Consider the following 14456-nt stretch of genomic DNA (forward strand, 5'->3'; position numbering starts at 1 on the left):
ATGTACATCCTTGCCAAATAAAAATTAGTATGAAACGTGGCAAACCAGGAGAGTAATGACAAGGAGTCTTTAATATCAGGAACTAAATCTGTCTTTTTTATTTTTTTTACATCGAAGTCACCACTTATCAAGGCGTGGAACCCACTCAGGGATAAGGGTTATTGCGTGTACAGTAATCAATGGGATAGTATCGTAGTAATCGTTAGTATTGGAGATTTGATGAAGTGTTTTACTTAAGGGGGCGGTTTATCAGGAATTTGTTTGTTGGACTTGAAGACATCCAAGTTGTAGGCAGGAGGGAAACAGGCAGACAGAAAAGAGTTCCACTGGCGTGCACTTCTAAGAAAAAAGCTTTGTTCATGGAATCTACGTTTTGGTGTTGGCACAGTTAAAGAGTGGGGAAAACTTTTGGCAGTGGTTTCAGCTAGATGGGTGTTTATTGTGAAAGATCGGCGAGGGGGGGGGACCAGAGATTGGAGTTCAGACGAGCACTTGCCATGGAAGTAACGATAAAACAAAGAGGCTCGCAATGTCTCTTCTGTGGGAGAGAGGTTGCAGGAAAGAGAAAAGGGCATTCGCCACGAAGTCTATTTTGTACTCTGTCGAGGCAGGACAAGCTGTTTTTAGCAGCTCCTGCCCAGATGTCTTAACATTATTTGTTGCTGACTTTGATTCGTGTGCTCTTCTTATTTGCTCATATATATATATATATATATATATATATATATATATATATATATTGGGGGGGGTTGTATTGCAATCCACATAAGCATGAAAAAGTTGTCAAAAAACAAATATATAACAAATAAATGTTATCAAAGGCAAGATAAGTTACTTTTCTATCTAACTGGATAAGTTTTTAATGTTTTTATTCAACGTAAAATGTTTATTTGGTTTGAAAAACAAGTAATATTGAGCACTACTAAAGAACAAAAAAATGACCGCATGTCGCGGTTTCAATTCACCACCTCCATTTTGTTTCTTTCTCTCTTTGCCCCCACTGTTTCTCTTCTTCACTTAAACAAAGGACGCGATTGGTTTAATGCGAGCTAACGTATGATCAATATCTGGGTTCAGTGAATTCATTCACCTTTCCCTTTTCATCATCAACGTCGCTATGCATGTCAGAATTTAAATATATCAACAAAACGCCAACAAAACAGTCGATTGACTTTTTACCTTTTAGATGGAATTAATTTAAATGAAATCAACAAACTCACAATATACTTTTGATTGCATAAATTTCGTTCTAGAGTTGATTAGTCGTTTGTTTGTTTTATTGAGAGCGATATCACTAAATCATGCTGGCCAAATGAATCCAGCCAGCCTCTGCACAACCAGGCAGTTTCGGCTGGGCACCAGCCCCGGCCAGAAGAGTAGGAGAAGGCTCCTGAAGCAATGACTGACACTACCAATCACGTCAACCGAGATCTACCATCGCCGAAGGATTCCAGCAGCAGCAGCAAACTTCAACTTCCAGTCTCCAGCTACTTCCAGCTCACTCCAGTGGCTTTCTGCTCATTCTCGCAGCTTTTCCAGCCCTTGGTGCCTCCAGCTCACTCCTACTGCCTTCCAGTCCTTGGTACCTCCAGCTTCCTCCTGCAGTTTTCCTGCAACCTCGCCTGCATCTCACTCGTCCGACCTGCAATCTTGCTTCTCCGGACTGCAACCTGTCTTGCACCTCTGGTTTGCTACCTTGCTCGCACCTTGTTCCTCTAGTCTGCAACTTCGCTCGCGCCTAGCTCCCTACCCACCATCTGATCCTTAACACTGATCCTCCATTCTCAGTGTCGTCCATTCCTTAACACTGACCCCTACGTTCTCAGTGTCGTCTATTCCTTAACACTGACCCCTACGTTCTCAGTGTCGACCGTTCCTTAACACTGACCCCCGCGTTCTCAGTGTCCACCATCTGTTCCAGATCGCCTTGACATCCAGCCGATCGTTCCAGACCCAGCGAGCAACCCTGAACCATGCTACGTCTAGAGTACCTGTACCAGACCTCCAAACCTTAGCCTCCAGTGACATGCGGCCTTCCAGCCGACCAGCATCCAGATTATACGAATTTTTGCTTCCTTTGCAAATAAAAGGCAAACCCTCGTCTTTAACCAAATAGCCTGCGTCTGTCATTCTTCTTTGCTTTTTTTGCTGTTTACTTTTTGCCTGTGTCTACCATGTTAGTTGTTGGGTCGATTGTCCCTGGACGACAGGCCCTGCAACATGCGATATCTAAAGTTTCGACAAAGGCTTCAAAAAAAAAAGAAATGAAACAAAATGGTGCTAGAAACGCAATAAATATTACCATGACATTTATTGGGTGGGTTTCTGTCACCATTTTGTTTTATTTTAATTTTTTTCTTTTTTTAAGTGATTGTCGATGTAAAGACACTGTAACCATTTTTTCTTGTTTTGTTAGCACTTAATATTACTTGTTTTTCAAACCAATAAACAATTTACATTAAATAAAAACACTAAAAACTTATCCAGTTAGATAGAAAAGTAACTCATCTGGCCTTTGATAACATTTATTTGTTATATATTTGTTTTTCGACAACGTTTTCGTACCTCTGTGGATTGTAATACAAACCCATAATCGTATTTTGTTATTTTTTTTTAAGTAAAATATTTGAACATTTATTAGAAATAATCGTATTTCACTTTTGCCTCCATACAAGAACAGTGTTTTTGTGTGCAAAATAGATGTACTGGAATTTCCAGACGGTCTATATTTATATAATTATATATTAATTTTATTTATTAAGAGAAAAATTAAATTAATCGTTTCACACGTAGCACGTCATATTTTTTTTTAAATAATTACCTCCCTTACAGTTTCAGCTTCGAATCTGTTAATGTTGATTATCTCCCTTGGCGTATATAACAAAGTGAGTCGTGTGTGTGGGGGGGCTTTTGTCTTTAATTTTTGTTTTTTAATGTTTAATCTTTGCCATCTAAACTTTGCGAAATTATAAAGAAGTGGTTCACTGGAAGTATGATATACAGAGACAGAAAGCAAAAAAGAAAAAAAAGGAAGGAAACAGAAAATAAAAGTAAGTGCAAGAAGAAAAAAGAAAGACGGGGGAGGAATAGAACTATATACCAGAATTTACTATTCACGAAAATAGTCATTTACTTCTCTAAAAACTTAACCCATTTCCCATGAAAAAAGAAACGTCTGTGATGTACGTGCCCATACACCAAAAATCATGTAAATTAATCAAGTTGTGTTTTTAAATGAGAAAATCAAATTTTATCGCTAAACGATAAGCATCGATCTTGCAACACCTTTATGAAAATAAGGGAAATAACTCTAAATTTAATCAAACTTTTACAAGATTCAGAAAGCTATTTTTAACATGAACGGAGGGGGGGGGTAATGGAAAACTCAAATTCTCTTATAAATAAATAAATATAAAACTACTTATGGATAGATATTGTCTTTCTTTTTCTTTTTTTCTTTTTCTTCCATAGAGTGGAGGAGTTCTTTCTTAACATGTTCTTATCAGCATAAAAAATATATTTTTTAATCTCTGATGAAAAAAAAAGTACATTTTTATCAACCAACTTTCATTTGTACTCATCTTTTTTGTTTTCAACAGATTTGATGCCACACACAACTTATAATTTCTCGGTCCGAGCAAAAAACATCTTGGGATGGAGCGAACGTTCAAATTCTTTTTCTCTACATACGAATTGTAAGTAATAACTAATTATTTATACATATTTTCTATGAGAATAAGTTTTTATGGTGTCATTTTAAAATGACATTGAACTGCAGTGAGATCGAAATGTGACTCAAACGAACATTAAAAGTGGCTGGTTTGCATAGGCACTCTCTTTCTCCTCCTTTTTGTTGGGATACATTCTCCTCTTCACTTCCAAAAGCAAGTAGAGTTTTCACAAGAATTTCAATATTATCAACCAAAGAAAATCGTTTTAAACTCTGTTCATGTTAAGTTATCAATGGACTATGATAATAGCATATTCTTTTCATTCTTTTGACTCTTGAGTGTATATCTGACATAGACAATCAAGAACCACATCACTCTGTCTAAAAGCATATAAGATATTAACTGATACACACTAGAGAGCCAAAACAATGAAAAGAATACACTATTCTCCTAGCCCTAGTCATCACTTACTAACTGGTGAGCTTAAAATTCCTCAAAGGTTCATTTATTTCCATTTTAATATGCATGCACAACCATTTGATATCTTTCATTTTCTTCCTTTGCAATGACATAACTTCCATAAACAATTCATATTGTCAGCATGATTCTTGACAATGCCAGAAGACACTGTCATTAACCAAAATGGCTCTCCCAAACTAGGCACCACACCTGAAAACAACCACAATATTTTTATATTTATTAGCAGGAAAACCAGACATTTCCAGGGATTGAATGAGGATCAACAAATGTTTCATGCTTGCAATACTTTTATTTTCATTGAAATCCGTGAAATGACCTATTTTTCAATCAAATTGATTGCGTGCTCTAATCAAGGACCCACCATGGTGTACCAGGTTTCCTCCCCACACTCACTTAGTCCACAATACATTGCAAATTGTACTGTATAAAACATACTGTTGATTGTATAAAATAATTTTTATGTAATGGCTTGAATTAGTTTAAAATGCAAAAGTTTAAGTATCACGGTTCAATTGTGCTCTAAACAGACGTTCATTTCAAATGCGCCCCTCTCTTACCAAAGAACCTATTATTGATTTTAAATGCTGGGCCTTTCTGCTTGTGCGATGATGAAACCTTTAAAATGCATTTGTGATGTTACGCTACAGTGCTGACCACTCCTTCTTTAATTGTTTTTTTCGATTATCAATTTTTGATACTTATCGGCAGCATTCTGATACAAAGCCTATCTAAGAATGCTGCCAGGCACATAAAGTGCATTTGTGATAAATTTTTTAAAAATCACCTGAGCTGTTTCTGAGTCCATAGGAAACAAACTAACAGACACACAAAGTACCTTTTATATATAAGACATAAGTTTGTAAATAGCAAGAATTGTATTACAATGGAGTCACCACTTATCAAGGCCTAAAGGCCTCTCAAAGGTAAAGGTTAATAAATGTACAGTGGTCACTGAGACAACAATGTGGTGAAAATTGGGTTGAATTTGATTATTTAAGAGTATGACTCAAACTTGCTTATGTTGGATTTTAAGGTGATCATATTGTAGTCAGCTGGAAAGTAGGCCAGCAGAACAGAGTTCCACTGATGAGCAGTTCTAGTAATTAGCTTTGTTCATGAAATTTGCATTTAGCTTTAGGTATTAATAGAGAATGGAGAAAATTTTTGATAGTGGTTGTGGTGAGACGAGTGTTTTTTTGTGAAAGGTTGGTAGAAGGGTACCATAGATTGAAGCTCAGAATCATATGAATTGAAAATATTATTTTAAGCAAAGTCGCATGAAATCTTGATGAAATTTGAGTCAATCCTTGTCCATCAATAATATATACACGTTTGTAAACAAATATATACTTTTAATGTATATATTCAATGAACTTATTGCCACAATTAGACTCAATAAAAATGGATTTACACTTTCAGAGCATATATGAATTTATAAATACTCCAAAAACACAAAACTATTCACTTAATTCACATTCGTATTGTTCTGTTGCCACGTCTTACACAGGTTTCATTGGATGGCATGAATATACCAAACAAATCATCAAAGACTTACAGAGTTCCTCAGAAAAAATGTATATTCTATTTATTTATTTATTTATTTTTTTTTTTTACATAATTGTTTTATATATTCATGCTATTCAATGAAATACATGTAAGACACACAAAAAAAATATATAAATGTGAATTGAATGCTTCTATGATTTGGGAATGTTTAATAAAGTTGTATCCTCCTCACACACAGACTAGAAGAATACTTGTTTAAAACGAGTAAAATAAATTCTCCAAACATAATCTTTTTGCACCACTTTTGTTTTATGGACATAATAGTGAACATATAAAATGTTATATATTCCTACCATCCCGGGTGTATAACATTGGCTCTGTTAGCTATTGCTTCTTGCTTGGTGATCGTAAACCATGTTGAAGCCAGTTTGGTTTTCGAGTTTATTTAAAAGAATAAAGGTACAGAAATCAAATGTTTGTGTACAAGAGAGAGACATTTAGAAAAAAATGACTTGGAAGGATAGATACTATTTACATATACTGATAAACCCATTTTCAGCTACCGATGCCCATCATCTGCTGGTCTGGCCAGAACCGCTGCATTCTGCTTCTGTCCCAACAGTATTGATAGGCAGGAAAGGTAGAACTACTCTCCAACAGAAGACGTGTGATTTCTTGATTTCTATTTTCAGACTACCACTTCCTTTTAAGGTGCTCTTCTAGGTTACCTCCCTTCAGTCTATAACATTTCTAAAATATAAGCCTTTAATCATTCTTTATTAGAATTAAAATCCATTACATGATTTTGATGATAGAAAGATTTAAGCTTATTCAGAAGAAATTGAAATTCAATGAATCTTGCTTAATTGGTCTCTAATGACTGTGGGTCAAATTTAATGCAAATCCGAAATATTTGAATTTTCAGATGGAAAGTTTTAAAATAATCCAAAGAAACTGAAATATAGAAGATATTTATGAATTAATATCTAATATTTCTTGTTAAAATTTCACCAAAAAATTGGAAGTATCATAATTTGCATAAAGAGCTCCCACCCCTTTGCTTTCTTTGCATAAAACTAAATTAAGCTAAATATAGCCCACATTAGCCACTGTTACATCTAGCAATTATGTTTCAAAATTCATAATGATCAATTAATTCAGACGGGAATCCTGTACATACAAATATATAAACATATACACATGCCTAACTAATATATATATATAGTGTTATTTATAATTTTACAGAGTTTATATAATTGAAAATTTGGTAATCGTTCATATACCAATAAGTCTTAAGTCAAAATGAGATGACTTAAACTGTAAGCAACAAAATTATCATATTTCATAATTGAGCATTCATATATTTTTATAACAAAATCAAGACATCAAGGAATAGATTGATAGCAACAAATACTGTATTTTATCGTTAGTTACAATTGTTTCAAGACTATTCGGACAAATTCAAACATTATGTCGTTTGAAAATTTTTACAAGAACAGCCTTTCGTCAGACATATTGAATAAAAAACACTTCAACAAGGAACAGTATGGAGTCAATTTTCCTTATGTGTAAAAACATGGGAAAATATTTCACCTGCATCTCATCCTTCCAAACTTTATTAGCGTCAAAGTAAGATATATATACACACACATCTTACTTTCATGCTACGAGATGACCCTTTTCATACTTAGTTTCTTTAAATACTTTACAGGCAAAGTTTCTTTATACATTTTGCTAATTCCTCTCCTGACGAGAACGAAAGTATTTCTTCAAAACTCCGTGGATTAAGGACTTTCACCTTTATTTGTGTTTCCTTTCCGAAAAATTAATGTGTGTTTAACTCTTGCGAAAGTGTTTCTCAACATATTTTATTATACCTATATATATATATATATATATATACCGTTTTGTTGTATTGTACAAAAAATCACTCAATACTAAAAGGAATATTTTTTTTAATTAAATGCTTATAAAATGTTCTAGATATCATTTATAGAATAAGTTCATATTTGTAATTTATCATTTAGAGTTCTTTCCCTTGGAAATAGAAAATACTTAAGAAAGACACTTGAGGATATATAGGATTTATTTCTCTATGAATTCAAATGGCTGCCACTTCGCCTACATCCATTGAAGTGTCTTGATCTTGGCAATCGATGATTGGGGTCTGAGTTTCGAATCATGTGATGGAAGGAAATAAAAATAGTTTTATTACAATGCATGCCTGTTTTAATTTGGTAGTCAGTCAATATGCTCAGTTTCCTATTTCCTCTCCTTCCTTTCAGATTTGTCATTACCAACCCCTGAAAATGTCCAGTATATTGTGGCAGAACAGAAAGTCAAGTTTGACGTAAAAACAGAATATGAATGTTGTGCGAGTTTGTTAATTACGAAAAACAATGAAAATCTTACGGATTTGCGTTGTGATCCGACTGTCAAGAAATGGAAGAACAATACACTGGATTTACCAAATTCTGATGTGACAACTGTGTCCGTTGGACTGTGTCTTAAACGCAGGAACAAATTATGTGGGACTTACATTAAAGCAAAGAAAGGTCAGTCAGTTTTTTATATTTATTTTTTTAATCTATCTTTTATTTCATTTTTTCTTTTTTTTGAATGGGGCACACACATTTCCAATCTACACTGGACTAAACACAATGATCATGGCATGATATGGTGAATATGTAGTTAAAAAGTGAAGAGAAAAAGGACTCCATCAACTGTACTTCTTTAGTAATTTTGTATTGGTGTGATTACGATTGCCTTCCATGTTTTGCGTCTTGGTGATTTGGTTATGTACACCGTGTTATCTCTTGTGTTAACTCCATAACATGTTTGGATATTGTGAACACTAGGAAGTGTGTTGGACAAAGGGGGAAGAATTGCTGTTTTTGTGCTCTTGTTTTGAATGGTAGGTATGTAGAGATTTTCAATCCTCTTATATTATTCACCATTTATCTGTTAACCTGTTCATCTCATTAATCCTTATCCTTGATGAGTGATGATTCATTTAGAATAAAAGTATTAGTTATTTACCAGTCAAAAGTGTAGATATGATAATCAATACCTCAAAAACAAACATTTTGTCGAATTTCTCCCTCTTCCTCCCCAACTTTCTCTCACTCCCTCCCTCCCCAACTTTCTTTCTCTCACTCCCTCCCTCCCCAACTTTCTTTCTCTCTCTCTCTCCCTCCCCAACTTTCTTTCTCTCTCTCTCCCTCCCCAACTTTCTCTCTCTCTCTCTCCCTCCCAAACTTTCTCTCTCTCTCTCTCCCTCCCAAACTTTCTCTCTCTCTCTCTCCCTCCCCAACTTTCTCTGTCTCTCTCCCTCCCCAACTTTCTCTGTCTCTCTCCCTCCCCAACTCTCTCTCCCTCCCCAACTCTCTCTCTCCCTCCCCAACTCTCTCTCCCTCCCCAACTCTCTCTCCCTCCCCAACTCTCTCTCCCTCCCCAACTCTCTCTCCCTCCCCAACTCTCTCTCTCCCTCCCCAACTCTCTCTCTCCCTCCCCAACTCTCTCTCTCCCTCCCCAACTCTCTCTCTCCCTCCCCAACTCTCTCTCTCCCTCCCCAACTCTCTCTCTCCCTCCCCAACTCTCTCTCTCCCTCCCCAACTCTCTCTCTCCCGCCCCAACTCTCTCTCTCTCCCTCCCCAACTTTCTCTCTCTCTCTCTCTCTCTCCCTCCCCAACTTTCTCTCTCTCTCTCTCCCTCCCCAACTTTCTCTCTCTCTCTCTCCCTCCCCAACTTTCTCTCTCTCTCTCTCTCCCTCCCCAACTTTCTCTCTCTCTCTCTCTCCCTCCCCAACTTTCTCTCTCTCTCTCTCTCTCTCTCTCTCTCCCTCCCCAACTTTCTCTCTCTCTCCCTCCCCAACTTTCTCTCTCTCTCTCTCTCTCTCTCTCCCTCCCCAACTTTCTCTCTCTCTCCCTCCCCAACTTTCTCTCTCTCTCCCTCCCCAACTTTCTCTCTCTCTCTCTCTCCCTCCCCAACTTTCTCTCTCTCTCTCTCTCCCTCCCCAACTTTCTCTCTCTCTCTCTCTCTCTCCCTCCCCAACTTTCTCTCTCTCTCTCTCCCTCCCCAACTTTCTCTCTCTCTCTCTCCCTCCTCAGCTTTCTCTCTCTCTCTCTCTCCCTCCCCAACTTTCTCTCTCTCTCTCTCCCTCCCCAACTTTCTCTCTCTCTCTCTCCCTCCCCAACTTTCTCTCTCTCTCTCCCTCCCCAACTTTCTCTCTCTCTCTCCCTCCCTCCCCAACTTTCTCTCTCTCTCTCCCTCCCCAACTTTCTCTCTCTCTCTCTCTCTCTCCCTCCCCAACTTTCTCTCTCTCTCTCTCTCTCTCTCCCTCCCCAACTTTCTCTCTCTCTCCCTCCCCAACTTTCTCTCTCTCTCTCTCTCTCTCTCCCACATGCAACTGTCTCTCTCTCCCACATGCAACTGTCTCTCTCTCTCCCAACCCCAACTGTCTCTCTCTCTCCCAACCCCAACTGTCTCTCTCTCTCCCAACACCAACTGTCTCTCTCTCTCCCAACACCAACTGTCTCTCTCTCTCCCAACACCAACTGTCTCTCTCTCTCCCAACACCAACTGTCTCTCTCTCTCCCAACCCCAACTGTCTCTCTCTCTCACAACCCCAACTGTCTCTCTCTCTCCCAACCCCAACTGTCTCTCTCCGTCTTTCTCTCCTCCTCTCTATCCTTCTCCCCCTCTCCAACTCTGTTAATTTTCCTCATTTATTTGTGTTTTTCTTTTGGCAATTTGCACTTTTTCTGCACACCCACCAACTAAAATATTATTTCTTAACCTTGGAAGGCTACCATCCCTCCTTCACCCTTTCTCTTGGGTTTGTTTACCCACCCACCCACACATATATTACCATTAACCGCCCCCTCTTTCAGTCTACTCCTACTCATAACAAGTGGTGTGGTGTGTCCCCTTAGACTGGCCAAACCCAACTGCAATCCCATTTTTAACCTATTAGTACCAAGTAGTACTGAAACTCATAAACACCCACTCACCCACACCTTGAGGCTTTTTCTGCCACAATTTGGGTAAGGAACCTTTGCTTCTTCGACTACTACAACTACTACTGCTAATACCTTTAGTAATTCTCGAATACTAATACTACTATTCTTACTACTACTGAGAAGGAGAGAAAGAAGGAACACAGGATTGTATTTCCCCTTCGTTGCTTTTTTTTTCTTTTCTGCCAGAAGAGTGAAAAGAAAGAAAAGAAAATCCCATCAAACTTCGTTTTAGTTTGTCTCATCAAAAAAAAAGTTAGTAAAACATTTCCTGAAGTAAAAAGTTCTTGGAGGAAAATAAGTTCCAAACTTTATTTTTGTCTTTTCAAACCGGGAAGTCGGAAAGAATCGATTCACTTGGGAATTTAATTGGTAAGAAGTTTTCTTTGGTTATCTGTGATCACACACACACACACAACAACAGCAACAATCGTTATGTACATTAGCATAATATACGCTTTTATTTATATATGTTGAATATATAAGTGATAATTGTGGTTTATTTTGATGTTAAAATAAGTCAGTTATTAGAGTTAATTCATATATATATATATATATATATATATATATATATATATATATATATATATATATAATAAAAACATTTTTAACATGTTTTATTAACTGTTTGCTCCTATATATATATATATATATATATATATAGTGTATTAGATATAACGATAGTAGATAATTAAAATCATCTGATGATAATATATATATATATATAGGCTACTGATCTTTGTATAAGATAAAATTGACTCAGTCTAGAAGTATTTCTCCTTCACTGACAGATGGCAAAAAAAAGTGAAGTATAGTCTAAGAACAGTTACTACACTTTGCTTAACTCAGAAAAAAATATTCATTTTATAACACATGATTTCTCTCCTTTCATTTTATTTCAATTAATTCTCCGAAATCAAGGGGTCCCTCTTCTTGTGGCTAACACTTGATTGCATAGATATTCGAATATTTCAGTAATGTTCTCCTTTACCTCTCGCTGAGTTAAAGAAATTGAGAACATAATTTTCCTCTCCCCAGTTGACCATTTAAATATGTTATAGCATATCTTTCTTGCAGTCTCTTGGTCTTACTGAATTCCAGGACAAGAATTTATCTAGTCTGGTGGAGTATCCAGCTTTTTGCTGTTACTTGAGCTAACATCACTTGGAGACGGTGCATTATTCTTCGCAAAAGCCAATTTAGGTTAGCGATGCTGAGGATATCTTATTGTGACAACGAATATTATGTGATTTTAATATTTGTTTGTAGGAAAAGGTATCCTCATAAAACCCTGGACAGAGAAACCTTAGACACTCAAGGATAGTTTCTAGTAGGTATACAAGCTCTCTCCTATATATATTATATATGTATATATATATATATATATATATATATATATATATATGCGTGTGTGAGAAGGATGTTGTAGTTTGCTTGAAGCATTGTGCATAGTGTACAAGAAACAAAATTTTGAAGGCGATGACATTGAAAATGCAGTTGGTATCCAACAGTGTTTTATACCAAACTACATTGTCAGCGCCTTAGAAATGTTCTCTAAATGAAGCAACTCGATTTTTGGTCGGGCATAAAGTGTAATATCTGTTTTTAGATCACACTTCACTTTTTCTGTCCTCGGTCAGTGAAGGAGAAATCCTAAACTGAGGTATTTTGTTCCCCCAATCTAGAATGCCTCTTTTTGGGGGCACTTAGATTTTTCTTACCTTAAAAACCGACCATATGTCTAATTCTGTCCTGCCCTCGTGGGGAGGCAAGTAAATAGGGATTTGCATGATCATTGCAAAAGAAAATCTGATTCTACAAACAAGTGCACATGATTAACGTTTTAACAGAAATGATTAACAACTAAAATTAATGAAACGTATTTTTACCTGAAAATGTTTCGACCTATATAAGTTTCTTTGGTTATGCTATATGGAACAGAAATAATCTGAATGTATTTTGTGAGGTGTGGGCTTATTTAACTTTGTTTGTTTGATATTTTTATTTCTATAATTGTATTTTAATATATATATATATATATATATATATATATATATATATTGTCTGATATATGTACAGTAAAGTGGGGAGGTCATTCTATTCATTTTTTTGTTTCTTTTTAATATATCCATATATATCTATTTTTTTATTTATTTATTTATTTTTTTTTTTGTTTCGGGTATATTATTCTACATGACGTTTTATTTGCCAGACGGTTGTCATTTTAGACAAGCTCCTAAAAATAGACATGAGGGAGTGAAGGGAAGTGGGGAGAGTATCATAATGCCAAAATTTTGATACCGATGACAAAAAAACTAAAATCCGTATTTGGAATCAGAAGACCTAGTTCTTTTCCCCACAGCCTTCTAGCTTGGCTCAAAGGAAAACATTGGGAAGATATTTTAAGTAGGATGCCCCCCCCCCTCTAGAGTAAATGTGGTATCGTGGTATCTGCAATGATTCTAACTAAGAGTATATTCAGAGTAGAAAAAAAGTATAGCTAAGAATATATTCAGAGTAGAAAAGACATAGGATGGCCAACGCCCACCCTCATTTACCTCACATTTTTATGGCGATGTTCCTAATTTGTTATATTGTATATTTTGTACCTTATTATAAAAATTACTTCAAAGTGTAGTATCTGTTTTGTCTTTAGTTAGAGGAGGAAACATTTTTCTTGGCTGAAGCAATTTTTGTTTTTGTCCTATCCAAAACACCCCTGTTGGGGAGCTGCATTTCTTCCACATTTTAAAAAGTACCTTGTTACTAACTTTGCTCTCGTAAGGTGGTGAGTTAATAGAAGCGTTCTTTTTTATAATTTAATTCAACTAATAATACCTTTTTAATTCTTGTCTTTTGCTTCCAATATACCAAATAATCTGATTTTATTTTTCACTTGTGCTCTAACTAAATTAGGCAAAGCTCAGGTTTATAGGTCATCATCATAACTTCTTATTCATTAATGTGTGTTTTTGTTTTTTGTTTGTTTGTTTGTTTTTTTTCTCCTTTATTTTCTCCCTTTTTATAGGAGATAAAAAACAAGTTTGCAAATAGTGGGCGGACTTTTCTATATGATGTCAAGTTATTGAACTTTTGGGGAAATAGTTATCAAAATTCATTCAAAACAAATTTTATTAAGACACTACTACTAATTCAATTGTTCACATGAATAATTTCACCTTTTGGCTAGGAGCCAAGTGTAGTGTCTGTTTTGATGATGAACTTTATCTATTCTTCCCTCAGTCATTAAAAGAGATCCTTCTAGATTAGGGCGATTTAAAAAAAAAAAAAAAAAAATTGTTCCAATCCAAAGTGCCTCCTTTTGGAGAACCGGGTTTTTTACACACTGTAAACCGACCTTGTGTCTAACTTTGCTCTCTAAATTATGTATAGAAACAGTGCTTAATATGTGAGTAGAACTAGGTAGTAGAGTATGAAAATATATTTATGACAATTAAGCTACATAGAGGCATCCATGTTCTATCCCTGCAGTGAATCGTCAGGCTAGTTATATATAAATTGGTTTGACAAAAAAAAAAAGTTTGATTGTAGGTTCTACAAGAGATAATAGTGTTTTATTTAAAAACTAGTCTGGGTGCCCGGCGTTGCCCGAGTGTTTGGAGGTGTGTGTTCAGCAAAAAAAATGTGATAGTAGGCAGGCAAGCTCGAACTCATACCACGAAGGAGGCAAAGAATGTGAAAAAAAACGTGACGTCTTTGCTGTTGCGCCGATTGCCAAACCGGAAGTGAAGTAAGTTTAAATCAAGGCTAGACATTCGAA

General features: G+C 36.0%; 1 protein-coding gene across 7 annotated transcripts in view; it reads left to right on the top strand.

Moving 5' to 3' along the window:
• Positions 1 to 14456, top strand: part of LOC145277762 (hemicentin-1-like) — a 508122-nt gene that overhangs the window by 262553 nt on the left and 231113 nt on the right. For all 7 annotated transcript variants that reach the window (XM_080129486.1, XM_080129488.1, XM_080129489.1 and 4 more), the window contains 2 exons: positions 3600 to 3695; positions 7943 to 8212. In XM_080129486.1, coding sequence (XP_079985612.1) covers positions 3600 to 3695; positions 7943 to 8212 — 366 coding nt within the window. The remainder of the gene's footprint in view (positions 1 to 3599; positions 3696 to 7942; positions 8213 to 14456) is intronic.

The sequence above is a fragment of the Euprymna scolopes genome, chromosome 6 (assembly GCF_053919585.1).
Source record: "Euprymna scolopes isolate OS-2025 chromosome 6, ASM5391958v1, whole genome shotgun sequence".
Lineage (NCBI taxonomy): Eukaryota > Metazoa > Mollusca > Cephalopoda > Sepiida > Sepiolidae > Euprymna > Euprymna scolopes.